The sequence below is a fragment of the Carettochelys insculpta genome, chromosome 2, assembly GCF_033958435.1.
Source record: "Carettochelys insculpta isolate YL-2023 chromosome 2, ASM3395843v1, whole genome shotgun sequence".
Classification (NCBI taxonomy): domain Eukaryota; kingdom Metazoa; phylum Chordata; order Testudines; family Carettochelyidae; genus Carettochelys; species Carettochelys insculpta.
Genome location: NC_134138.1, coordinates 75,158,395 through 75,176,384, shown reverse-complemented (window position 1 = coordinate 75,176,384; position 17,990 = coordinate 75,158,395). Strand labels below are relative to the sequence as shown.

The 17,990-nt window shown below is 42.7% G+C and overlaps 1 protein-coding gene across 1 annotated transcript in view; it reads left to right on the top strand.

The window, feature by feature from the left end:
* Positions 1–17,990, top strand: part of RP1 (RP1 axonemal microtubule associated) — a 318,221-nt gene that overhangs the window by 57,145 nt on the left and 243,086 nt on the right. The window contains exons 14-17 of the mRNA XM_074985790.1: positions 131–343; positions 1,667–1,844; positions 5,768–5,899; positions 15,108–15,310. Of these exons, the coding sequence (XP_074841891.1) occupies positions 131–343; positions 1,667–1,844; positions 5,768–5,899; positions 15,108–15,310 (726 nt within the window). The remainder of the gene's footprint in view (positions 1–130; positions 344–1,666; positions 1,845–5,767; positions 5,900–15,107; positions 15,311–17,990) is intronic.

The window sequence follows — 17,990 nt, the reverse complement described above, 5'->3', positions numbered from 1 at the left end:
TATACACAATAGAGGTGGATGGGGAATTGTTTACACAGGAGAATCAATGGAACTTGTATGTGGCTTGTGATAAAAATGTCCAAGTCACTTATAAATGGACTTGTTGACTTGTCAATCTGTTGACTCGTAGGGTGTGTTTCACAATGGTGCCATAATTCTGCTCACCACAAGTCTCTGCCAGGCTCTCTGCCTCAGACCTGATGGAAGCTGCAGTGGAACAGGAAAGCAGACTGAAGAATCCTATTGGAAAGTGCATAAAATCAGCTCTGGAGTTTGCATGTTTGAGAGTCTGAAAAACCCAAGAATGTATCTGAGGATTAAGAATGGCGAGTGCAATGGAACAGTAAGCAGTCCTGGTTCATGTGTGCCTTCTGAAATGTTTAAGTAACTTTCCACTGCCAGAGAGAAGGAAGAAAATCTTTAAAGTCAGTAAAATCATCAAAATGCATTATCTTCTGTTATCTAAAATAGAAACTTTTTACATCTCTCATGTAGCTGTATAACTTGCAGAACAGGAAGACTCTGCTTTGAAAACTGATTAGCCTTTGTCTAAACCAGTGGTTCCGAACCTTTTCCAGGCGGGGACCCATTTTGACAGTTGAGGAAGACTTGGTGCCTCAAGGCAATTCAAAAATGGGGAGGAGGGGGGAGAGAGCAATGCTGTAACTAGCTAATTTTGCGCCTGAGGCAAAAATATAAAATTGCACCCCCTCATGTTTAGCTAGCCATAGTAGTTATTTCATAGAAAAAGTGAAAATACATGAACAATAATACAATAATAACACAATGTTTATTAAATTATTATTTTATTATTATCTTTAACCTGAGTTGTGGTGGAGGAAAGACCCTCATCCTAAAACTACTCCCTCCTCAGCTTAAAAGACCCTCATCCTAATACTACTCCCTCCTCCCAAACTTAGAGGCTGGAGGGGCTGAGGGGAGTCACAGTCAGGGGCTGGAGGGGTCACACTCAGGGGCTGAGTGAGTCACAGTCAGGCTGGAGGCACTGAGAGGGTCACACAGAGGCTGGAGGGGCTGGGTGAGTAACACTCAGGGGCTGGGGGGAGATACAAACAAAAAATGAAAACCGATGGATCAGCTACATAGAACAGAAGTAGGGGTAAAAGGGGGAAGGGAGGAGAGTGGTAAAAATTACTTACTGCAATAGTCTATTAAGTGGGATGGCTATGCATATAAAAGGGGGAGAAGCTTTCTTTGTAGTGTATAATTGCTTCCCTATTGACAGAGATAGCTGCTGGATGTGGCAGCGTTAAGGAGCTGCAAATGGCTTCTTTAAGATCCACATGTGGCTCTGAGCTGCCGGTGATCCCTAATAAATCTAATCATGACCTATGTTTGGATCCTGATCCATAGGTTGGAAAACCCTGGTCTAAACTCTTACATGAATTGGAACTCTCTGTCTCAAGAATGTTTTTTCCCTTGCATGGCTCATATCTGTTTCTGATCACAAAAGAATAAATAGGTCTAAACATGAAGCTATACTTGTAAGATAGCAGAGTTAGACAACTTAGCAGTATGCTATAACCTTAACACAACACATGGAAAGAACACAAATATTCATCTCCTTTTCTTTAAAATTATCCAACTGTGTCACATTCAACTGTTGAACTCATATTTCCATATTTCTGGTTTTTTTTTTTTTTAGGAGACCAGTGAGGTGTACTGTCATTTTAAAATTGAGAAGAACTTAGAAAGTGGAGCTGTGAGTCTAGAATCTGTGCAAAACAGAGGGCTGTATGTTGGTCTCCAACCAGATGGTCAGACCAAACCAGTTGTTCACACTGGAGAAAGAAACATTTTTTTCTACGCGCAAGTCATCAAATGTATGCAACTTTGACTACTAAAGCAAGCCACTGAGAATTTCACATATTTTAGCTGCACATGTAAATATTTATGACCACAAATATTAAGGCAAGAATTATAGAGACCAGCTCTGAAAATTTTCTCTTGAATGTTTTAGTCCTGTAAATGAGAAATATATCCTACTTGCAAGTCATTCCTCCTATATATATTGGTCATTTTTATATCAGTAATTTTTATCCTCTGAAAATACAAAAATATATTTTGCTGAATAAATGGAACTTTGAGTGTGTGGTTAAAAGCACTGAGTATAATAGCTGGTTATTACAGCTCCTTGATTCTCTGCCCAATTCCAATGACTGGTTAGAGCAACCTGGGACAGCTCTACTCTGCCAATTATTGGCAGTTAGCAACAAACTGCTCTTCAGCTGAATACAACTTGAGTGTGCTCCAGCTAGGCCCCCTCCCTAACTTCAGTATTCTCCTTACTGCTGGAAATGGCAAGAAATAAGGTATAGGACTCAGGTATATAGGTTCGGGTGCTTGTGTGTTTGGGAGTGGATTCTCTCTCCCTGGAAATCCCCAAAGTGTGAAATGAGTGAAAAATGTGCTACCCCCCGTCAATAGTTGGTACCAATGCAAACCTGAAAGTGTTGTTTTGATACGTTTCTGTGTTGCTCTTGTCATGGCATGAAAGCTCATCTCTACAAGGCAATAAATTAAGTATCACAATATTCTTCTGAGGGAGGGGAAATAATATGATCCTCATTTCTGCAGCTAGGGAACTTCCACACAGAAAGTCTGTCAGGAGTTAGAATCCAGATCTCTGAATTCTCTGCCCTAGCCACGAGGCAGTACAGCCTCACAAATATCTGCCCACTTCGTTGACCTGTAGCTTTAAAACACACGGTAGTCATCTGCTGGCCAGTTTAAAACCAGCACTTTTGGACAACATGCACAAAGTGTGAACAGTCCAAAGCGCTTCTCATTGGGAGTAAATTCTGGTATAGACTTGCAAATATACATCTCTGAGTTTCAGCTGCAATGCCTGTGCATGGTGGCAGTCTGGCAGACAATCTGGAGTAAATGTTCACAAACAGTTGATCAGTTTTTAGCTTTTTTTTCGCTTAGCTATTGTCCCCTTTTTATGGGGCAAAACAAGTGAGACATTTAAAATAGATATGCTTTTTACGTGGACATTAGGATAAATGGGACCATGAAGCCAGTCTTCAGGAACTTGAGACATTCATTTGCAATTACCTTCTAAAATGAAAAGGCAACTGCTGTACCTTATGGGCAGTGTACCCTCTATATTTCTCTGTCCATGGGTGGAATAAATTTTGTTATGTACAGCATGGCATGTGTGGATGTGCACCACCAATAAAAATACATACTGCCAGCTGTAGGCGCTCTGCCATTCAGCTGGGTGGTACCTGAGTCTCTCCTGGGAACCTGGCCAAGTGCTCAGCTTACAGGGAACACTGCTTATGGGCTGCATTAGGCATAGACAGATAGAGGTTTTGGACTAAGGGACAATACTTGAAGTTATACTTGTCTGGGCCCCAGTCCCACCAGAGTCATTGTCATTATTGTTATGAGGGAGAGGTGACAAGAGTAAGAGGTACTCCTTCCTATCTCTTTAAGAATGGTATAACAAAAGAGCTTGCCTGTACTCCCACAAGGCAGCCTACCTAGTACTGTCCCATGACCCTACTGTCCCAGTTGATGAAGCCATACCCGTCTAAACATTCCTTGTCTGGGCCATCTATTCTAACCATCTTCGCAGTGGAGAGCTGAAAATTAGCTTTCTGAAGTAGTCTGAGCTGGTGCACTGGTGAGTAAATAGCTCCCTATAACTTCTCCCCCTCTATTGCTCCAACATGGCAATAGACATAATTCAGCCTATGAATTTTTGGAATTTCTTGTACTGATTCTTTTGCAATGACGAATCATAGACTGGACAACAAAAGCTACTAAACCTTCTTCCTCCTTGGTTTGCTTTTACAGCCACAGCTCATCCATAATTCCCTTATCTTTGAAGGCCATGGAGTTTTAATTGCTGGGACAGCGTTGTCTTAATATGAAATTTATAATTCTATCTACAAAATGAGAAGTGTTTCATATGATTAAAATGACTTTTTTCTAAATTCATATTGCTTCTACTTAAATGATTACTCATTTACAATAGGATTTTCAAAGGAGCTGGGGCCTAGTTCCTTAAAGAGGCATCTAATGGTTGTTCATTTCACTGGAAGTTGGGAGCCTTAATAGCTTTGGGGATCAGGGACCAGGTGATTTAAGTTCTTAATTGGCATTTAGTTAGGCAATTAAATCCCGTTAGGTCCTTTGCAAACCCCAGCCTTCATATTTCCCTGAAAAGACCCATTGTTGGATCTGATGTGGTGGTTTAATGGGGTGACATATTGTACAATTACCATTGCACCCAGGGCTTTTCTGAGAAGACACTGCCTTTGCTGCTGGCTGTGATGTGAATCTTGCACTACCCTACTACTTGCTAAGTGTCCACATGGACCTTGTTGTCATGCACTAAAAGTTCCATTGTGTGCTGCCATGTACCCCATAATGAAATATATAAGCCAGTTGAAAAAGCTGTATACCATTCAGAGCCCTTTTTTAATTTTTCATTTGGTATGCAGCGGATAGGCCCTGGCCAATAAGATCACAGCAGAAACCAGGGCAGTTACAGCCTTTTTTATGTGATGGATATTGGCTCAAAGATATTTCAAATAAAAAATGAAGCATGCTATGAAAATGGTGAATTGACCATCACGCTTCCTCTATAAGTTGGGGATTCTGTAGTTTGGGCAGATAGAAGCAGTGTAGAGTCATGAAAAATACCTCAGTCAGAGGACAGAAACTATAGTATAATGCATAGTAACAGAGAGAAAGTCATGCTAGTCTATATACTATCAAAACACAAAAGCAGTAAAGTAGCACTTTAAAGAAAAATCATCTTTTGTTTATTGTAAAGAATTTTGATCAAGGGGTTCCTCAGTTTCTTAGAGAGCGTATTGCACAGATGCTCACTGTAGTCAGTGTAGTATGTTGATTGTAATGGTTTTTCACTGTCAGTCCCCGGGGTACAATGTCCATTTTCTTGCATTTGGAGAGAAAGATGATGTCTGTCTGTCTTTAAAGTGCTACTTTACTGCTTTTTTGTTTTTGTAGTATATGTATTACAATGCATAGTTCATAGTATCTGACCAATTCCAAAGGTATGCAGAATGTTATAATAAAGTAATCATAACTGTGGCCACACTGGAAATTCAGACATGTGCTCTGTGTGTGCACCTGGGGCAGGGCAGGGGTGGAATATGGGAGTCACTTTATACCCTGCAGAAGAAAGGGAAGAGTTCATCCTACTGAATCCACAAAGAACAGGATTTTCATGTGAAAGCCTTAACTAAAGTCATGCTAACTGGCACTATTGTAATGAAACTAATTGATATTCAGTTGTAGACCCAGGTATCAAAGTTAGTTCCTAAAAACTCTTGCTGCTTAGTTATAAAACATAAAAAGGACACCAGAAAAGCCAAGATTGGTCTCTGCTATTTCACAGTTCAGAAATGGCCACCGGCAGTTTTGTTTGAAAGAGATTTCAATCAGTAGCCCCCTTTTAGAGAGAAAACATCAGTGGGGTGGAGGGATTTAACTTTAAGAAAGTTGCATTTGAATGACTCATTTGATTCAAGCATCAATGTTAAATTGTTGCTTGGAACTGGGAGGAGATGAACGGATTTTATTGGCATGCCATCTTTTCTTTATTTTACACCTGCTGCTAGTGATAAGAACCCATTACTTGTATCTATGCAGTACAAAGAGAAACGATTCTGGTGTGTTTTGTATGTCTGTCTGACAATTGCAACATTGATAGAAGGAAATAATTTTTTGGTAATGGCACATTTTATTGACTTTATTATTTTAGTTGGGAGGGAAAAGCCTATGGGAACATCTGCACCACCAAGCCAACAAAAGGCAGGGATCAGAGAATCTGAACACCATCTGGAGAAAACCCAGAAGCCAGTGGCTCAAAGTCCATCATCCTCTCCACCCACAAGTAAGGAATAGTTTTTCAAAAATCTGTCTTCTAGCACAGTGATTTGTCAGTCTTTGATGTGTCTTTGTGATGGCTTACCCTTGGGCAACATGACAAGGCTTTTCTACAGACTGGTGCAATATACAGTGTGGATATGAAATGCTCATCAACAGCTTAGGGGTTATTGTTGTCTGAAAAAGCAGTGAAGTTTATAAGTCAATCTAACACTGGTTTGAGTAATATTCAGTGTTCTGGTTATGAATAAATTATTATGATATAGCCCAGCTCTTTTCCCTACTCGCATGAGCCATTCTGTGTAACTCTGCTAATACAATACAGGGCCCATACAAAAGCCCACTGAAGTCAATTGAAGACTTTCCATTTATTCTAGTGGACTTTGGATGAGACAGTAATGGGCATGGTTACATCACACTGCTGTGTATAATTGCTGTGGGGAAAATGGGAAGGATTCTTGGCTCACTACATACTGGGCTCAATACTCTGTTGCATCCTATATCCGCTGGGTGCAGATGAAGAGGCCCTGTTCCCAGGACTGATGGGGTAGAGGAGTTGTTAAAGCTGATTGTATCCATGTCTGCCTGTGACCCTTAAGGAACCAAAACTGGCTCGGCATTGCCAAAGCCTTTAGCAATTTTCTACCCTCTGTAACCTGCTCTGCTGAGAGTGGCATAAAGGGATTAAGACCAGTGTGTTTGGGGCAGAGCTGGTTCTCTACTGTGGACACCACCACAATATAAATAATAACCGTGATTCTCCAGTGATACCATTTACAATTATTAGTGTTTGAGATAGAAAACTCTTGGTGTTGGTGTCTTCTTTTTTAATTTTTGTAAAGGTTTCATTATTTCACTTTTGGTCCCTCAATTTAAACCATTTCTTTTTAAAGGATTACTAAAGAAAACAATCCAAACATAAACCCCATATTGCTAACTAAATGGAAATATCTGCTCTTCAACCACAGAGGAGCTACTAATAGTAGCTGTTGTTTGCTACTAATTCTTGCCCTGGTCCTACAATTATTATGGAACAAAGTAAAATAAATAAATAAATAGCAGCAGCCGAGAACTCACTTCACTAGCATTTCATGTTCTGTTCAAAGTTGAAGGGTTTCTGATTTAGCTGGATAAAGTCACACATCCCATCTCCTCTGATGAGAGAATCTTGTTCTTACCTGAGTGGTGCAAAACTCTTCTGTTCAAGGAAGGTGTGAGGTTGGTGAGGTACAGGGGACAGACCTCTGCTTTTTGTGATCCACCTATGTTCCAGATGTTGCGGTGTAGAGGGCAGGAGACATTGGTCCCTAAGAGGGGCAGAAGGGAAGAGCCACAGTTTTGCAATTCTAGAGTCAATGTAAGCAAAGACAAAGGCAGACTGACTTGCTGAAGCCGTGTGAATATTTGTCACTTATCCATCAGTCACACAATGTCCCTTTTATAGCCATCAGACTGAATTTTTGTCGTAGTGGGTTTGTATCATGTTGTACTGAGGTATATAAATTCCCATCATTAATCCAAGTTAACCATCAACTCCTCTTTTTAGACTGAAATATCTCATAGAATCACAGACTTTGAAATCAGAAGAGACCACCATGATCATCTAGTCTGTTGTTCTGTACATTGCCTCATCCACGCAGTCCTGTAATAGACCTCTCACCTTTTGCTAAAGGCAAAAACCCTAGGGCCTCTGCTGGTCTGATCTGTGGGATAATTCCTTCCCAACCCCAAATATGGCAACTAGTTAGACACTGAGCATGCAGGCAAAGCCCATGAGGCAGAACCTGGGAAAGAATTCTGTGTGGTAACTCAGAGCCCCCTCCCCCTAGTGTCCCATCTCTGGCCATTGGGAATTTTTGCGGCTCAGTCATCGACGGGCTACATGCCATTGTAGGCAGCCCCATCATACTATCCCCTCTGTAAACTTATCAAGATCAGTCATGAAGACAGTTAGGATTTTTGCCCCCACGGCTCTGCCTTCGGAAGGCTGTTCTAGAACTTCACTCCTCCGATGGTTAGAAACCTTCACCTGATTTTGAGCCTAAACTTGTCAATGGGCAGTTTATTTTCATTTTTTTAAGCCTGTGGTAAACAAATGCCATTGCTGTACACTCCTACAGAGGAACTGTTCATAATACAAGACTTAGAATGTTGTTTATGTCTGAATTATTTGAACATTAGGCTATAGTAGTAATTACTTTCAAGGCGGCAGAGTGTATGTCTGTTTGGGAAGCTGCTGTACACTCATTAGATTCTACCATGATTTTTCTTCCCTCCGTCAATAACAGACAGAGTCTGTTCAACTTCAAGGGCGAGGCTGCTCAGGAGCTTGGTGATGGTCAGGGTGGAGCAAGAGGGTGTCTGAGAGCATCTGGAAGGGATTCTGAGAAGGGATTTAAATTGAATTTGGCCACATCTTTTGTTGCCAGGGTGCTCTTTCAATATTAACCAATGAAAATTTCAGTAACCTACCTGAATTTCAGTCAAACTAAATTTTGGAAGAGCAGCTGTGTTAGTCTTTCAGCAAAAACAATGAGGTGTCCAGTGGCACCTTAAAGGTAAACATGTTTACTTGGGCATAATTTTCATGAGCCAGAGGTCACTTTGTCAGATGCATGAAGATGCTCATAAATAGATTTGTTAATCTTTAAGGTGGCCCAGGACTCCTTGTTCTTGTTGCATAGTAGCTTGCTTTACAAACCAGTGAATCAGCTTACAATGGAGTAGGATGCATTTTCATGTGACTGTAATTAACAAAAGTATATGAAATAATAAAAATAATGTGGGTGGAAAGAACTTTATTTTAATTAATTGATGTTCTTATCATCTTGGATAATTGCATATATGGGAAGTGGTGGTAACAAGTTATATAGTCAATTGTATTAATAGTATTTATTATTAATATTTTATTTTTATACTAAAGCAAATATACTATAATTTATTTATTACAGCTAGAAATATCAATCCTAATGAAATTCAAGTAAGATCATGTATCTAAGACTTTGTTCAAAGTTTGTTTTTATGTGGAAGTTGAGCTTTTTAATATCATGGCTGAAAATTCCATTAAAGCAATATTTCTTATGACATTTTTTATTATTTCTACAGTGTCAAGAGCTTGGCTGGCACCTTGCAGACAAATATTAATATACAACACAAATGAACAAACAACCAAGAGCCAGGCTTTGCTCAAAATAGGTTACAACCTCTGGGCTAAATTCAGCAGTCCTCTCTAGGACAATACTCTGACTTTTCCCCATTGAAGCCTGAGTAAGGATACCAGGATTTGGCCCTTGGTATCTTAGACCTTGGTTTGGTATGAAAATTCTTTAGGCGTCAGTAGGACTCTTCACAGGTGCAAGGGTCTGTATTAATAGATCTCAATGTAGAATCAGGTCTTTAGATACTTGACTCGGTTTAAATGTGAGATTTAATTGATTAAAGGAAACCCCTTTTCTCTACGTGTTTTTGTAGATAAATGTACTTTGGATCTACCTAGCTCATACGTTAGATAAAATTGACTATGTAACGTTCCTTGATTGCCACTGCTTTTCATAAAAATAGCCACCAATTCAACAAGGGTGAGGTCTAAAGAACTTACTAAGAAAAATCAGGACTGTGTGAAAATTCAGTTGCCAACTTTATTTCACATTTCAAGGTAATACGGAATTTATTATTATTATTATTATAAGAAACAACTCTGAAGGAATCAAAGTCACGTGTCTCACTAAGACTTCAAACTCTTGTTAACACTAACTCAGATATATAATAAGATGAGTTATGGCTGGCATTTCAGATTTAATTTTGAAGTTCAGCAGTTTCCTGGTGTCTATCATGTATAATACTTTATTTTCGTTTTCTTCTTCTGCTTAACATACAAAAAGGAAATTGGCCTTTGCATAAAAAAACATCTATCAAGGGCCACATCTACATGAATGGCTTTTCCCGGCAAAACCAGGCTTTTGCCAGGACAAAACACTACACGGGAAATGAGCTTTGTTGACAATTTGTCCACAAAACCCGGCAGATCCACTGTCAGCATTATTCTTCTCCCCATTCAGGTACAATGCTTCTCTCCACTGTGCTCTGTTGACAAAACAGCCCATAGTTGCTCTGGAGCCCTTTTGTCGACAGACAGGGCTTCTGGTTCACTAGGCAGCCCCATCTGCAGAGCTTCCACTCAGCTGTTCTGCTGAGAGGGGGCCAGGCAGTCTTGCTGCTCTCTGTTGACAGAGCAGATTGCTCTTTCAATCTGCTCTTATGTGTAGATGCAATCTGCCGACAGAAGTTTTTGCCAGGAAATCCCTTCCAACAGTCAGTTCTGTTGGCAGAGGCTTCTCATGTACACATGGCGAAGAGATATGAGAGGCCACATCTAGACTAGCAACTACTTTTGAAAGTGGGGGCCTTTTCAAAATGCCCCACAGAGCATCTATGCACAAATTATGTTCTTTTGAAAGGAATTTTGAAAGAATGTGGCCCACCTTTCACATTCACTCTTCCATTCCTGTATCAGGAAGAGCGCCCACTTTTGAAAGGCTCTTTTGAAAGAGAATGTGTGTAAATGCTATGTGGGTCGCTCTTTTGAAAGAGCAGGTCCTCCTTGGTGCTGGCCAGCTGGAGCATGGAGACACCTGCCAGCACAAGTGGGGCTCTGTGGCCTCTGTGTCCAGCTGCATTTAAAGATGCAGGGACTCACAAACCCCGTGGCAGGAAGCTGAGAGTGTGCTGGCAGCAGGGACAACACATGGTGGCAGCAGCCCACTCTCCAGCCTGTCCTGCAGCCACCTGAGGCCCCTGATCCCTCCAAATGGCCAGCAGCCAAGAGCCCCGTGCCCTACAGGGGCTCTCCACTGACAGGGCAGAGGGTACCCAGGACCCCAGTCAGGGTCCCCGAAAAAGGGGTCCTTTGAGGGTGGTGGCTGAGATCAATGATCTCCGTGGACTGTGGAATGGCAAGGAGGTCCTCCTGCACACAGCAGGCTGTTCCCAGAACACCGCTGTGTTTATGTGCCTGTTCATCTGCCTCACATCCTCGCGGTATTCCAGCCACCCAGCCAGCCAGGTACACTCCAAGGTTAAGGAGCAAAGGCAGGCATACTGCTAGACAAAGGATGTGGCCAACTACTTGGGGACAGTGGCCACCACAGGAGGGGATTCTTGGTTGAGGGTGTGTGGGGAGAATAACTGGGGCCCATGAGTGAAAGCCTCCCTGAGGGCCTCCCTGACCCACAACCCATCCCATTCCCCAGCTGCTCATAACCAGGGCTGGCCTCAGTGGCTCTCCCCTGCACAAAGGGCTTGTGCTTTACCTCTACAATATTGAGAAGGGCACAGCATGTCCCCACCATGTCTGGCATGTTGGGGAGGCCCATCTTCAGCTGCATGAGGAGGCAGCAAAAGTGCCCCTTCAGACGCCCAAACTCCCACTCCGTAGTATTGAGAGCTTGGTTCAGACACTCATTTAAAATCATCCTGGCTGGGGTCGGTATGTCCCATGCAGGGCCACATCAGCCATGGGTGCAGGGGGAAGGCGGCATCAGCCACGCTGCAGGGGGCATGGTCAGATCCCCACCTGGAAGGTCCCACGGGGAGATGTAGGTCCCCTCCTGAGCCAAGAGTTATGAAACACCCGGACATCATGGGCTTCCTCAGACCAGCCCACATGCATGTTTATAAAATGGCCCTTGGTGTCCACAAGGGCCTGGAGCACCCCGGAGTGGTACCCTTTGTGGTTGATGTACGCACTGGCATTGTGGTCCGGGCCCTGGATGAGGGTGTGGGCCCATTCAGAGCCCGGAAGCAGTTGGCAAAGACCATCTCAATGAACCCTGCAAGGTCAATGTTGAGGTCCCCAACACGGAGGACCCGGCAAAGGAGAACACTGTTTATGGCCCTGATGACCTGCATGGGGTGGAGGGAGAACATGCCCATGTATGTGTGGTGGGGTGCTCCACACGCACCCGTCCCCTGCCTCATCCCACCCCTGTGCACCCACACCAGTCCCCTCCAGGGCCCTCCCTTTATGTCCCCTTCCCTGTCCCCGAGGGTCCCCCTTGCTTGTGAGCTCCCAACCCCCTACCAGTGATCCGTGTGTGACAGCCCACAAGGATGGCCCCAATGGTGGCCTTGCCCACCCCAAATTGGTGGCTGACTGAGTGGTGGCATAGCCAGAGTGTTTAACAAATGTGGGACCTAAAGAGAGTTATGTTGGCAGAAACTCTCTTGGGGTAGGTCTGCACAGCAAATTTATTTTGAAATAACAGCCATTATTTCAAAACAAATATCCTAACATCTACACAACACAACTGCTGTTTCAAAATAATGTCAAAAGAGCAGTTGGCTTATGTTGTAATACATAAACCTCATTCTGGCTACGTCTACACGTGAAGCCTACATCGAAATAGCTTATTTCTATGTAGCAACATCGAAATAGGCTATTTCGATGAATAACGTCTACACGTCCTCCAGGGCTGGCAACGTCAATGTTCAACTTCGACGTTGCGCGGCACCACATCGAAATAGGCGCTGCGAGGGAACGTCTACATGCCAAAGTAGCACACATCGAAATAAGGGTGCCAGGCACAGCTGCAGACAGGGTCACAGGGCGGACTCAACAGCAAGCCGCTCCCTTAAAGGGCCCCTCCCAGACACAGTTGCACTAAACAACACAAGGTACACAGAGCTGACAACTGGTTGCAGACCCTGTGCCTGCAGCATGGATCCCCAGCTGCCGCAGCAGCAGCCAGAAGCCCTGGGCTAAGGGCTGCTGCCCACGGTGACCATAGAGCCCCGCAGGGGCTGGAGAGAGAGCGTCTCTCAACCCCTCAGCTGATGGTCGCCATGGCGGACCCCGCTATTTCGAAATTGCGGGACGCGCAACGACTACACGGTCCCTACTTCGACATTGAACGTCGAAGTAGGGCGCTATTCCTATCCCCTCATGGGGTTAGCTACTTCGACGTCTCACCGCCTAACGTCGAAGTTAACTTCGGAATAGCGCCCGGCGCGTGTAGCTGTGACGGGCACTATTTCGAAGTTAGTGCCGCTACTTCGAAGTAGCGTGCACTTGTAGACACGGCTTCTATGAGCTATTTCGAAATAGGTGCTGTTAAGTCGGGGTCTAGAGCCTATTCAAAATAAGCCACAGTGCATTCAATGGCTCTATTTCAAAATAAGCTCTATGTATGTAGCCGCTGTATTTCAAAGCAGGTAAGTGCTTTTTCAAATTGCATTTTTGTGTGTAGCAGCATTATTTTGAAATAAGCTGTGCCTGAATAGCTCTTCCAGAGGTTATTTTGAAATAAGGCTGCTGTGTAGACATGTCCCCAGAGAATATATATTTCAGCTATTTATGTTTTCTATCTTATTGTTCCAGTAATGGATTGCACTGTATTATTGATGATGTATTTATGCAGATGGAATGTTTATCTGCCTTTTATTTTGCTGAAGTAGCTTCCTCTAGGGATAGAATAGTTTGCTCTAGATGGCAAATCCTTCAGAGCAGGAATGGCATCTTCCTATGTATGTGGACAGCACCTGACAGCACTACCATGACAGAATAATATTTCAGACATAAGACTGTTACTAATCTGCTGAATTAGGAATATTCAACATTATGTTCTTCCCTGCTAGGACTCTATTAATTCATGCTTCACTTCCAGGTTTGTCATCTGAGATTTGCAAGTACGTCTTTTCTTTAATATTGGGTGAAAGATCAGTGGAGGCAGTCATTGAAGTGAATTTATATCTCTTCCAAAATTAAATTTGGTCAGGCCATCAGCTTGTGAAGTTTACTTGTAATGAATTGTGTTCCTCTCCAGTGGCTAATCCTTAGAGGCTAACAACCTACTATGCCTGAAAGCCAGTAGAGTTACTTCCTTTAACTTAAATGGCAGAGCTGTGTTCTCGGGAAGGGAGGGGATGAAAGGGCAGGGGAGATTTTTGCGCATGTTGTGACTTTTGAATTAGAATCTGATATTTAAACATGGTAAAAAGTTCACTTTTTTGAAGTGTGAAATTAAAAATGGGTGCTTGGTGCATTTGAAAAAGTAGTAAATTCAAACCTATTCTTCCATTTAATTTCCTCATTCCCTTTTTTATTTTAAATTTACTTTGTCATTTCAAGGATTAGTATTCTGTCAAACTGAGTATTATGGTACCACCCCAGGCTCAATGGTTAGAGCATTAGTATTGTAGTAAACCCAGGGTTGTGAGTTCAGTTCATGAAGGGGCCTTTCAAGGGCCTGGGGCAGGTTAGATTAAAAAAAAAAACTGTCAGGGCTGGTGAGAGGTCCTGCTGTGTGTGCAGGTGACTGGACTCAATGACCTCTCAAGGTTCCTTCCAGTTCTATGAGATATGTATATCTCCATGTGTATGTATGCATCAACTTAACTTTAAGCACATGAGTAATCCTATTCATACTAGTGCCGAATTATCCTAAATGCTGGAGGAAACGAAAAGTACTCCTCTTTAAAAAATTGTTTTAGACACATAATGAGGGCCTCTGCACCACGAAAAAGATACATGACTGCCACAGGTTCTCTACGAAGAAAGAACTAATGTATTCTAAAACAATAGACCCAGTATAGCACATGAGATGACTCCACACTAAAAGAATTTCTGCACCCCGCCTCCTCTGCTCTATTTGCAAGCAGGGCAGTAAAGAACATTACACAGGCTATCTTGTCAGTTTCATTTTGCTACCTGTGACAGCAACAGACCCTGAATAAGAAATTTCATGAACACCTGTCTGTATAGCTGTTTGAGAAATATATGATTCAGCTCATTCACATTTAGCTTGCACATATTTTAAAGCAGTGGGCTGCTATTTCAGCTTCACTGGGTTGCACTTGCCATTTTTAAATTTCTGACTTAATTGTCTGATTGTGACAATGCATTATTTCACAATGAAGATAGGTTAAAAGATCTTAGCCACTGGTGTTTCTACAGAATCACAGAGCATTATAGGGGTGGGGAGGCTACTACACATTTGAAGTTCTTGGTTTCCACTATGATTTTAGTAGCTCAATTTCAGCTAATCAGAACATTGTGGACTAGACAAGAAACATAAATCAATCTTTTTTTAGGCTCCCTCACTTATAGTGAAAAAATACAATCCTGTCTCTGTTATGTTTCCCTTATGTGCTGATGTTACAACTGGGACTGTCAGTTTTATGTCAGTTTTGATTTACCGCTAATGTTCTGTATTTCGCAGAGGAAATGAAAAATACCCAAGGTAGCAAGTATCCCCTGCCTTCAGATGATGAATGGAAAGTGTCAGTGCTGACAGGAGATTCAGGAACTCAAGCAAATGTCACACTCTGGATATATGGAGACAAAGGAGTGGCTGGGCCGATAACTCTTGGCAAGGACAACAGAGAGCAGCTCTTTCTTCCCAGGAAGGAGGATGAATTTCAGGTAGCTAATGAAGGCTGGGAACATCATTTTACTGAATACCTTTCCAAAGATAACTCTGTCATGTGATAGAGAAAATGTTTTCTCCCTACACTCACTGCATAAATTAAATTTATAGCTAGTGTCTCTGAATTATCTATTAAATCAGTTAAATATATATAATATATGGCAGAGGAAATATTCTTTTTGCTCCTATCTTAGACAAACAGGGGAAACTGCGGAAGTAAATTGCTTCCTTTCAGGCAATTAGGTTAGGCAGTAGGTTTGACACCATCTACCTCTGCACAAATCATATACGCTGAATGATGTGTGTCATTACAGGGTCTTTAGAAATGAAATGCATTCTTGAATACACTGGTGTAACCATGGCTCAAAAATGACTGCTGGGTGGTTGGCTCTGTGAAGTGGTAACCCTCCTGTCTTCCAGTTGACTAATGCCCTAATTAAAGACTGAGATTTAGAAAGTTTATGTATGGTATTGCACTTCAACCTCCCTAATATGGTTGTCTGTGATCCGGGAAAACCATGGTTCAGACCCTGCCTGCGGTGAGAGGGAGCAGCTCTGCATGCTGCCACAGCTGCTCCCCCAAGCTGAGGGAACAGCAGCATGGCAAAGGGGTTTCTGAAGGCTTTTCCCCTGCTGCTGTCATAGCAGCAAGGAGTGGTGCCTGAGAGCAGATGTAGCGTAGAGACACCTGTGTCCCTGGGAGCAGGGCTCTAGGTAAGCATCTCGCTCCCATCCTTCTTATGCCCAGACCCTGAGCTCCCATTCTTCTCACGCACTCTCCTTGTCTCTCAGACCCTGCACCTCCACACCCCGCACTCTCCTGCACCCTATCTCCCTCCCAGATCCTCCACTGCTACCGCCAGTGTGCTCCTACACCCTTCCTCCTTCTTTCCCTCCCTGGCCTGACACCTCTCCCCCAGTGTGTGCCTGTGTCCTACCTCCCTCCCAGACCCTGTTTGTATTGCTTCCTGCGTTACTTGTGCAAGAAAAATCCAGTACTTTGAAAAATGTTTTCATTTTCACCTTCAAAACAAAAAGTATAGATGGGCAACCATATCCAAAAATGTCCATAGTCCAGCATGGCCTATTTCCCAAAACTGCTGGATTAAAGAGGTTCAAGTGCAATAGACTGCAGTAACATGCATGTTACATTGTCAGGTTTCAATCCTTTTTATATCCTGCAAAGAAAACTAAAGGAGTTTTGCCATTGACTTCATTAATGTACAAAGGCTCCCTTTCATAAAGGAGGTTACCTCCAAGTAGGATGGAAGAAAGAAATTACTACGGGTTCAACCTCTCTAATCCAGAACTTTCTTAGCCAGCAACATCTGTAATCTCACTGAGTGTGGCCAAGTTTCCTGAGGTCCCATGTAGTTTGTTTCTAGCTACTAGTCCTGGATCTCAGTGTTCTGTTCTGCTGTTTAGCTGTAATTTACCCCTAACCGTCTTCTAAGAGACATGTAAGCAAAGGAAGTATTGGTAATGCTGCTAGGCAATAGTGACCTCCCATGGTCCAGCAAATACACTCGTTTGGCACCAGTCAGGTCCCAAGGGTGCTGGATTAGAGTGGCTCAACTGGTATTAACAAGACCTAAAGCTTCTGTTGGTTCTCCCACAAAGTTTTTATAGGAGGGACATATCCTCTTTTCTTGACTTCCAATTGGTGACCATATGTGAACAAATTAACCACAAATGATACTTCTCATCTTACCCTAGAACTTGCTGTGTGTACATCTTTTATCATACTGGAGTTGTGATTCAAACCAAGATCCTTATTATCCAGAATAATAAGCAATAAGTACTTTGTACAAATATAGCTCAAGCATCAAGGCCATTGCTGTGATGCTAATTTTGGAATTACACACCCTGTATATTTCAAGGAGCTAGGACCCACTGGGAACTCCTTTCTCCTACTAGTGAATAATTCATATCCAGTTTTGAGTAATAGACTGTCTGCAATATTAACTTCTCTCTGACCATAGATTCCTTAATACATGGACCAATTGTCCTGCTATAAGATAGGTATCCATTATAGTCATGGATATTGATTTTAAAGAAAAAGAAGAATCTGTCCATAAGCACTATGAGCTTGTGTACTCCACACACTGATGCTCGAGCTCTCTGGACTGACATAAGAAATATCACTAAAAAGCATTTCTCCTCATTAGCCAGCAGTAGACAAATCCATCAAAAGCTAGCTGATGAATAAGAGCTCTTTTTCAAAGTGGCATTGTGTTGTACCTGTGGATCAGAGTGAGCATAGCAGTTGATTGAAACAGTGCCAGGAATGCAAGATTGGTGTTGTTAGTAATTCTCTTTACTGCTCATGCGCTTGAGCCTGATGTGTGTTCCTCTTGCACTTTGCTAAAGCAGGAGACCTCACTTTTTCCTTTTTAAAATGATTGAATTTACCTGAGCCCTAGCCAGGAGTTCTAGGAAGAGATGCCTCCGAGAGCATTCCAGTAACCCAGGGCAATTTGCAGGCCTGCTGACTGAGTAGGTAAGGGGACATAATTGCACCCAGGCCTAGAGATTCAAAGAGGCCTGGAGGTTCAGGTCACCACCACTGGTACCATGACAGGAGTGGCTGACGAAGCCCCAGGTCCTTTTGAATTGCAGCTCGAGTCCTGGAGCAGTGCTCCTTACATCCCTGAGAGCAGGGGAGTTGTCTAGGCA